Below are 9193 nucleotides of genomic sequence, written 5' to 3' on the forward strand. Positions count from 1 at the left end.
GGATTCATTTAATAACTAAAAGAGATTTATATTTGTGTTCAAGAGATTTTTATAGCCGTGTATAAGAAAAAAAAACTATATATATAATTTTTTTGAAAAAAATAACCATCTTTTGAAGACTTTTATAACGATAGGAGAGATAAAAAAAAAAAAAAAATTTGAAAGATTTTTTTTTATTTCTCTTTTGCCCACGTAGCAGATCATTGTCTCGTTCTAAAAGGTTAAATTATTTCTAATTTGTCAATTAAATATTAAATTACTATATATATAAAAAATTAAATATGAATGAATATTTTATAAATAGTTTTATCAAATAAGATTTTAAGAGTTTTTAAAAAGAAAATAAGAAATAGTTTCCGTGATGCTGTGAAGCCACGCTAAAGGCTAGAGTGGGACACCAACGTTAGCTTTATAGGTAGCTCTGATCATCAGAATTTAGGTTGGGCCCCACCAACGTCATTTATGTTCCCTCTTTTTTCATTTATATTTTATAAATTCCACGTCATTTTGACGCTTAAATGACGCCATATATACATATTACATTACCCTCAACTCTAAACCTGACCAATATCAAATTAAAATAATTTTAGTGAAAATATTTAATATTATTATAGAGTAATATATTTGATTTTTATTTATAATTTTTTAAATCATATTAAATAGTTTATTATTTTAATACTAGTGTAAATGAAAACTTCTTTGTCAACTAATTCACTATATTTATCATATAAAATTGTGAGTTTAAGATTTAATTAATTAATATATATTATCTAGATTACCTAGTTAAACAAAGACTTAAACAAATCATACAGACGTAATTAAATGATAAAAATAAGATTTATTTAATTTTCTTTTATCAAAATTCCAGTTATGGGCCCTATCCTACAAACTAAAAAGTCCAAGAAGCCCAATAGTCAACTATATTTTGGGTCACGTACAAAAAGGCCTACTTACCATAACCCAATTTCCCACTTTTTCTTTAAACATAAAAAATAGGCCTCTCTCATATATTTTTTCTTTATCTTAAATAAAATAAAAAATTACGTATAATATTTTAAATTACACTTTCTCTTTTTTTAGCTTGAAAAAAATATCTTCTCACAAAAATGTTTAATTTTCTAAACATAGTAACTCTAAGATATCTATGTGGCCATTATTAGGTTTAGGATTATTTGAACCTACCATTTTTTTTCTCAAATCATTCATAATCAAAATATTAAAAAATATTTTCTATTTCTAAATTTTCTTTCCAAACATTATTTATGTAATGTAATTCTTTAATGGCAAACAAAATAAACTTTCAATCTTGCTTAATTTGTATTAAATTGGTGCTTATCTCTTAATTTTGTTTTTCTAACGCTAGTTTAACACCTCATAATTATTATTTTTATTTTTTTTTAAAACGAGTTAACATCATTTTATTAAAAAATTTAGAAATGAGAGAGGTCAATAATCAAAACTAGACAAACCATAGTTTTAATGGTAAGATGACAAATAATAGTAATTATGAATTATTATTTTTTTATGTCATTTTAAAGTGTTTTTAGTGGGAATGAATATAAGATGACTTTAGACTTATTGCAAATTATTAAGTCAAATGCTATATCCTAGCTAGCTAGCTAAGCTTTTTTTTTTCCCTTTTGCCAATCACTTGTTTGGACTATGGATTAACAATAATTATATATGAGGCTGATCATCTTGTTCCTTAAGCTTTTATATATGTCACATGAACATGTTCCTTTTTCAAAATTAATATTTCAATGAAACAAGTCAACTTTATGTTTAAAGTGTTTCAAAATGATCAAATTGTAAGGAAAATGAAAAATTAAGAGACCTTCAAAATCGGACCTTTGTGAAATAGAATAGTGATTCATCCCTTAATAAACTTCTCACCACAATGCATGTTCTTATCTTATTGGGACCCTTGAGTGAAAGAAAGTGGATATACACTTGATGATCATGTTTTTGTAGGCTCTTTCTAAATTCAAAAGTAAATTAGTTCCATTCATTAATTATATTGCCTTCATAATTAAGGAATACATTATAAACTATATTATTTTGTATTTTTAGAACAATTGTCATTTTATTTCTTTAACCAAATCATGTGATATTTTGTTTATTGTTAGGGGGATAACTCTATACATTTCAATTCATTCATCCATATCAATGTCGACCCATATTATCTTAGGACTAGTGTGAGCATTATTCTTGATTTAACTAAATTAATTTATTGATAAAAGTCTAATTAGTTATTATTAATTTCATGTCAAATTCATTTTACATATTATTTTTAACATTAAGACCAGGTTCTTTTTAAGTTTTTTAAATAACTTATACAAAATCAATTTTTCAATCAATCACTCCCACCAATCATATCACTCGTTTCATTAATCAAAATACTAAAATACCCTTTATTTAAAATTATTATTTTTTATTTTATTTATATAAATCAATACCTTTTAAGTCTTTTTACCAAAAATAATCATCACTTTCTTAAAATCATCAATAATCATTATTTTTTCTCTCTCTACGTTATTTAAATAACTCCAATCCGAACAAGCCAATCGGAACAAGGTCTAAGATATAATTACTTAATTTCATTTTAACAATTTTAGATAGGTTGAATTCTTTGACTCAATAACTTTTTAAAGTGATATCTCCAACTCTATAAAATGTCTTTTCATTCCTCATTTTTGTAATTTTAATTTAATTTTTTTTCTGTTTTAGCTAAAAAAAAAAAAAATGGGATGCATGATTTTAAATTTAGACTAATATATGTTTAATAATATTAAATTTCATTTATTATATAATTTATAGTCATATTATTAAATGTAGTATTTATTAATTAATCTACTAAACATAAAAAAAATCCATTGAATTGATTGATCATAAAAAAGAGAGAAAAATAGAAGTTGGTTAATAATGCACATATTATTATTGCTTTTGGGTGGGGATAATAATAATGCACAATAAGTCTGCACATAGTAATGTTTTGTCCTTTTCTTCTTTCTTTTGTTTTTGTTTGACATCTTTTTCCTTACAAAGTTTATACTTTTAATTAATTTTCTCTAAAAAGTACACAATTTTTACTTTGTTTTTTTTAAGTATAATGTTTTAATCTAATATCACAATTTTTATAAAAAAAATTATAAGTATTTTAGGACATATTTTCACACATTTTAACTAAATAATACTATACAATATTTCAAGAATCTATTAAAGTATCGTTATTTTTGAATCAAATTATCACCGTTTTGTTTTGTTTTGTTTAAGAGTACAATGAACCCTTTTTTCCTCCAATCAGCCTGCAAATTAGAACGCGTTTTGATCCTCCGACCATTAGTACTATTCATCTCAACATTTTGGCCTTTTTTAAAAACGACCCTTAACTATATATTTTTTATAACTTTTGATATGATTATTATTAACATCAGAAGAACTCAATAACTTTTCACAGCGAAGATTCATGGTTCTCAAACATTAGTTTGATTATATTCCATGTAATTTGAAACTATAAAATTTATAAGAAGAAGGTCTTAAAAAAAGAAGAAGTATAAACTGAGATTGATTAATCCATATATGTGATGTTACCTAGCAATTTATAAAGAAGTAAAATAAAACAAGTATGGATATTTAATTATTTTAATTTTAATTTTATTAAATGAATAAGAAAAATTGGAGTTAAATATGTAAAGCTGATAAATATATAGATGATATTAATAATGTTAAAAAATTAGTGTAAAAAAAGAATATTCTAAAAGTATTTTTTTGAATTTGATAATGAGTTTTTGGATTAGAGATTAATTACTATTTAATGTGACATTTATTGCATTTTGAATTTAAAAATGAATTTATGGATTGAAAATAATTGAAGAATGATATTTGCATGTCTAAGTCTCTCATCTATCACCAATACTAACTATACATAATATATTATTATATTTTATATGTTTTCCCAAGTACTTATATTTATCAACATAATATATTATCTATTTTATATGTTTTCTTCAATATTGAAATAAAGATATTATTAATAAGATAAACATTTAATATATTAAATAATTTATTTTATAAATCATTTTAGTTAAAATATATTTGTATTTGATGAAATATTTTGTGTGTGGTTTATAATATAAATTGTGCCATATTGAATTTTTTGAATCGAATTTTTTTGTGGGAATTGATACAAATTAGAATAGGAGGGAGATGATAAGTTTTTTTCAACTTCAATCGTGATGTTGTAATCCCTAATCTGTAATCCCTAATCACAATCTACCATTAAAAATATTATTTAAAAGATTAAAATTAAGATTCGATTTTATTAAAAATGATTTGATTTAAAAAGGATAATAACCATCACTACCTTTCACTTAATTTAGTGTGCTTTGAACGGTTTGGTTCTATTTAGGATATTAAAATAATTCAATTTTAAAAATTATAATTTTACTTTCGTCTCTTTCGTTACATCATTTAATTTATCAACGAAAATATTAAAATATATTTTATTTTTAATTATTATTAATTATTTTATCATTATACATTAATAAAAATATTTCCGTCTCTTCAAATTCACCAATAATCATTATATTTTAAATAACTCAAGTTTTCTTTAAATCTCTTATCCGAACAAAGTTTTACACCTTGTTCTGTTAAGATTATTTAAATAACCTTGGAAAGAGAAAAATATAATTATTAGTGATAATTTTGAGGAAATAATTATGTTTTTTTTAATAAAATAATTTAAATGATATTGATATATATAAATAAAAAAAATAATAATTTAAAATAAATAATATTTTAGTATTTTAGTTAATAAATTAATTAATTTAATAGAGGATAAAAGAAGTAAAATGATATTTGATTTTGTTGGGTTATTTGAAAAACCCAAATTGAAACAAAACAAGACCTTTGTAAGTACCTTAATTGTAAACTTATACTAATTTATTAAAAAATTGCATAATAATGTTGTTGTTAAGGAAGGATTAATGAAAGAATTAGTGAGAGAGTGAGAGTTTTGTCATGTTGCTGGTGTAAAGATGCATGGTTTAGTAGTATTATTCTTGTTGGCATTTCTAGTTACAATGGGACTAGTGGAGGACAATCTGATGATAGAGTATAATAAAAACCATACAAAAGCCAAAGGTGCTTCTCCCCTGCTTATTCTTCTTCCTCCTCTTCCCACCAATCTCAATCAAGGCCGGCATATTTTTATGTCTTCACGACCTCAAATACACAACACTAGTTAAAATCCTTTCCCCATTTCCCCCAAAATCCCCTAAGTTCTTTCATTTCTGCAACTCTACTAAAAGAAGTTTCAATTTTGATGTCTGCGACCCTAGAAGAACATGATTACATAGGCTTATCAGGGATTCCTTCAATGGAGACCTCCGAGAAACTCCTTCAAGGCAGTGAGATAAACAAAGGTCTGAACTTGAAAGCCACGGAGTTGAGGCTTGGACTGCCTGGTTCTGAATCGCCTGAGAGAGATTTGACCCATCTCAAGGGTTTCATTTCTGGAGCCAAAAGGGGATTCTTTGATACCACCATTAATAGTGCTTCTGGTTCTGGCAAGTGGGTTCTCTCTGGAAACGATGGATCTGAGCTAGATTTGAGCAAAAATGGTGGATTGTTCTCTCCAAGAGGTGCTAACAGTAGCCGGAATGATATTGTTCCTGAGAGTAACTATCAGAAGTCTGTTTCTTCTGTGAAAGATGCCATCATCCCTGTCTCACCTAAACCTGCACCTGAGAGGAAACCTCAGATTACTGCACCAGCTGCCAAGTGAGTTTTCAGAAAGTTATATATAATTCCTGCGTTAGAAAAGTCAAAATAAAGAACATGCGAGATTTAACTAGGTTGCAATAAGGGTTATATCTATTGTGTTCAATTGTTTGTGGTATAGGGCTCAGGTTGTGGGATGGCCACCGGTTCGATCTTATAGGAAGAACTCAATGGCTAGCGGTAATCTTACTAAGAAGAATAGTGACGAATCTGATAATACCAAATTGACATCGGATAACAATGGGTTTTATGTGAAAGTGAGTATGGATGGAGCTCCATACTTGAGGAAAGTTGATCTGAATGTCTACTTAAGTTATACAGAACTATCGTCGGCCTTAGAAAAGATGTTTAGCTGCTTTACAATTGGTTAGCAATTTCACTTTAAAATTTCCCAATTTGCCAATTTGTATGTATGCCCATTATATGAAAAGAAGTTTTAGAAATGGGTCAAATGGGCACTGTCATGTTTCAGGGAAATGCAGTAGTAGTCATGGTGATGGATTGAGTGCAAGCAAATTAATGGATCTTCTTCATGGGTCTGAGTATGTGCTTACCTATGAAGACAAGGATGGTGACTGGATGCTTGTTGGAGATGTCCCATGGCAGTAAGTTAGTTTTACCTTAATGTATACATAGTTTTTAGGGCTTGTTGATTTTCTTATTTCATTTGATTGATTGATGCGGCAGAATGTTCATGAACTCTTGCAAGAGGATGAGGATCATGAAAAGTTCTGATGCAATTGGGTTAGGTATGTATGAAAATACTTCTTTTCTTAGATGCTGAACTTGAACAAGTTCAGTTCTCATTTTCATAAAGTTTATCAGTTGTTGAAAAGTGTAGATTTGTATTTGAAGTTTGAAGAATAACCTTGCTGATGTTATGTTTCAATAACATAAGTTTCTCATCTTGAATGTGCAGCCCCAAGAGCCATGGAGAAACGCAAAACCCTTGATTAGAGAGCAGACTTATCCTAGTAATAATTGATCTATCCACGACCAATCGGGTATGATCATCATCGTCATCATGTAATTTGGATTCTACTTTTTTTTTGTGTTTTTATATTTGTCCTGTTTTAAATTATTAATGTATGTTTGAGACAAACGAACAAAAGAACATGTTTATTAGAGACGCATGTATCTATGATAAACAATTCTTCATCAATCGTGAATCGCGGTTGATAGTCCTTTCATTTTATGCTAGCTTTCAATACAAGAATATGCAAATGGTTGTTGCAGGAATTCTGTTTACACATCTTCATTTTGATGTGTTCTTCCCCCAAGGTGGTTACACTTATATATGACCATTTGCAAGTTATATACATAGAATAGAAGAGAGATTAGACTCTATATATCTGGGTACACAAAACTAATTTCATATGCTCTAAACAATATCTTTACTTATGCAGGGGCTTATGAGAGGTTATAATAGAGAAAAAAACATTTCACTTGGGATTCCATTTAAAATTGACATTAGAAAGCCTTTGACTGTATAGGATATTTTTGAATTTCATAGAATGTTGGTTTCTTCCCATTTTTTGATGGTGTGTAATGTGCTTTTTTTTATTATGTGAGAGTACATTATATGACTGATTTATTTGAACTCCAACAAAACCCAAATTTAGTTTAGTTTGAGTTGAAATCCATGAACCTATCTCTTATGTGTTTTTTTTTTAAATAAAAAAAAAACTAACATGATACACCAATGTGTCACAATTTAAAAAAAATAAAAATAAAAAGTATGTTTAAGAGATATGGTCGGGTTGTTACTAAGTTTATAGATGTTTTGATTTAACTTTTAATATAATTTATTTCAAAATTTTAATTTGGTCCTTTAACTTTTAATTTAATTAATTTTTATATTTATTTTTTTATATAATTTTTTATATGTTTAATTTTTTTTTATCTCATATATATTTTATTAATATTTTTTATATATCATAAATTTATAATAATAAATAATATCGATAAAAAACTAAAAAATAACAAAAATACAATAATTACATTTCTTAAAAATATTTAAATATAAAAATTTATTTCTTACCATAATTAAAAATACTCTTACTATAATAAAAAATATATAAATAAAAATTACATAGAGAAAGAATGTTTAACGTGCATTTCGAGTTATTAATCACTTTTTACAATTGTAACAGGATCATACGATACCGGATAAAAAAAAGTGTTAAATGATATAGACTATGCGTTTTACATAACATGATTATTGATAATAATTGAAATTGAAACGGAAATATTTTCGCAAGATGTCAAAATGATAATAGATGAAATATTTGATTTCAAGATTTAATATCTCGGTACAAAAAATAAGAAATAAATAAGCTCACATTACACTTCTAATACATTAATTGATCATTTGTGGGATGAGTATACAAATTCTGAGAATTGATATATAGTCTATTATGTGTACGAACTTTTTTTTAATAATAATGCTTGTTTTTTTAATAATGTTATCAATTAGAGTAATTTGCATTTATTTAATAATGTTACTTTATTTTTTTAATAATGTTTGTTTTGTTGTATTTTTTTTTTTTTTGTGTAGTGTAATTTGTGTTTATTTAATGATATTTAATTTATTTTTTTATGTGTATAAATTATTGATTTATAATTAATTTTATCATATATTTTTTTTTAATGAGTGTGAGTTTGAAAGAATATTAGGTTTAATTTATAAAATTGATAAATATATAAGTATTTATTGAAAAAGTAAAAAAAATATTGTAAAATTGAATATTCTTAGAATATTCTTTAGAGTTTGAGAATGAGATTTTTAATTTGAAATTTATTACTATTTGATGTGATATTTACTTTATTTTGAGTTTAAGAATGAATTTATAGGTTAGAGATAGTTTAATATTCTTAGGGTATGTTTGGTTGAAGGTATAGAGGGGTACTACACTATTGGTATAGTATAAACTATACTAATAGTGTATAGTATAAACTATACTAATAGTGTTTTAATATGGTGTTCTTTTACCTTTTTACTGTTGGTATAAATTATACCCCTATATAATTTATACCTCATATTTGGTATAAAATAGTAACTAGTCACCCCTAGGTACAACACTATTCTTATCTAGTTTAATTTTTAATTTTTTATTATATCTTTTATTAATATTATATATAACCTATTATTGTATAATATATTAAATATTTTATTTAGTTTTAATATTATTATTATTATATATAATCATTTTTAATATATATATTTTTTTAAATAGTCAATATTTTAATTAAAAAATATTTATTTATTTTTATAACGATAATTTAATTAATTATTATTTTCTATATTTACTTATATTATAAATAATATTTTTATTTTAGTTTATTTTATTAAAATTATTAATAATATTTAAATTAAATAAACATAATTTATTGTTTATATTATAATTAATTG

At 25.0% G+C, this 9193-nt stretch overlaps 1 protein-coding gene across 1 annotated transcript; it reads left to right on the forward strand.

The window, feature by feature from the left end:
* Positions 1–5098: 5098 nt before the first annotated feature.
* Positions 5099–6974, forward strand: LOC124927358 (auxin-responsive protein IAA27-like). The gene is made up of 5 exons (XM_047467762.1): positions 5099–5781; positions 5903–6147; positions 6254–6386; positions 6469–6530; positions 6701–6974. Exons 1-5 carry the CDS (start codon positions 5324–5326, stop codon positions 6736–6738), a joined length of 936 nt encoding a protein of 311 aa, XP_047323718.1. The 5' UTR covers positions 5099–5323; the 3' UTR covers positions 6739–6974.
* The last annotated feature ends 2219 nt before the right edge of the window (positions 6975–9193 follow it).

The sequence above is a fragment of the Impatiens glandulifera genome, chromosome 2, assembly GCF_907164915.1.
Source record: "Impatiens glandulifera chromosome 2, dImpGla2.1, whole genome shotgun sequence".
Lineage (NCBI taxonomy): Eukaryota > Viridiplantae > Streptophyta > Magnoliopsida > Ericales > Balsaminaceae > Impatiens > Impatiens glandulifera.

What these genes read in the sequence shown, in the direction of transcription:
- LOC124927358 (XM_047467762.1), top strand. Translation starts at nt 5,324, where the DNA reads ATGTCTGCGACCCTAGAAGAACATGATTACATAGGCTTATCAGGGATT. An exon ending in ATTACTGCACCAGCTGCCAA is followed by an intron (nt 5,782 to 5,902) that starts GTGAGTTTTCAG and finishes TTTGTGGTATAG; the next exon opens with GGCTCAGGTTGTGGGATGGC. An exon ending in TTCTGATGCAATTGGGTTAG is followed by an intron (nt 6,531 to 6,700) that starts GTATGTATGAAA and finishes TTGAATGTGCAG; the next exon opens with CCCCAAGAGCCATGGAGAAA.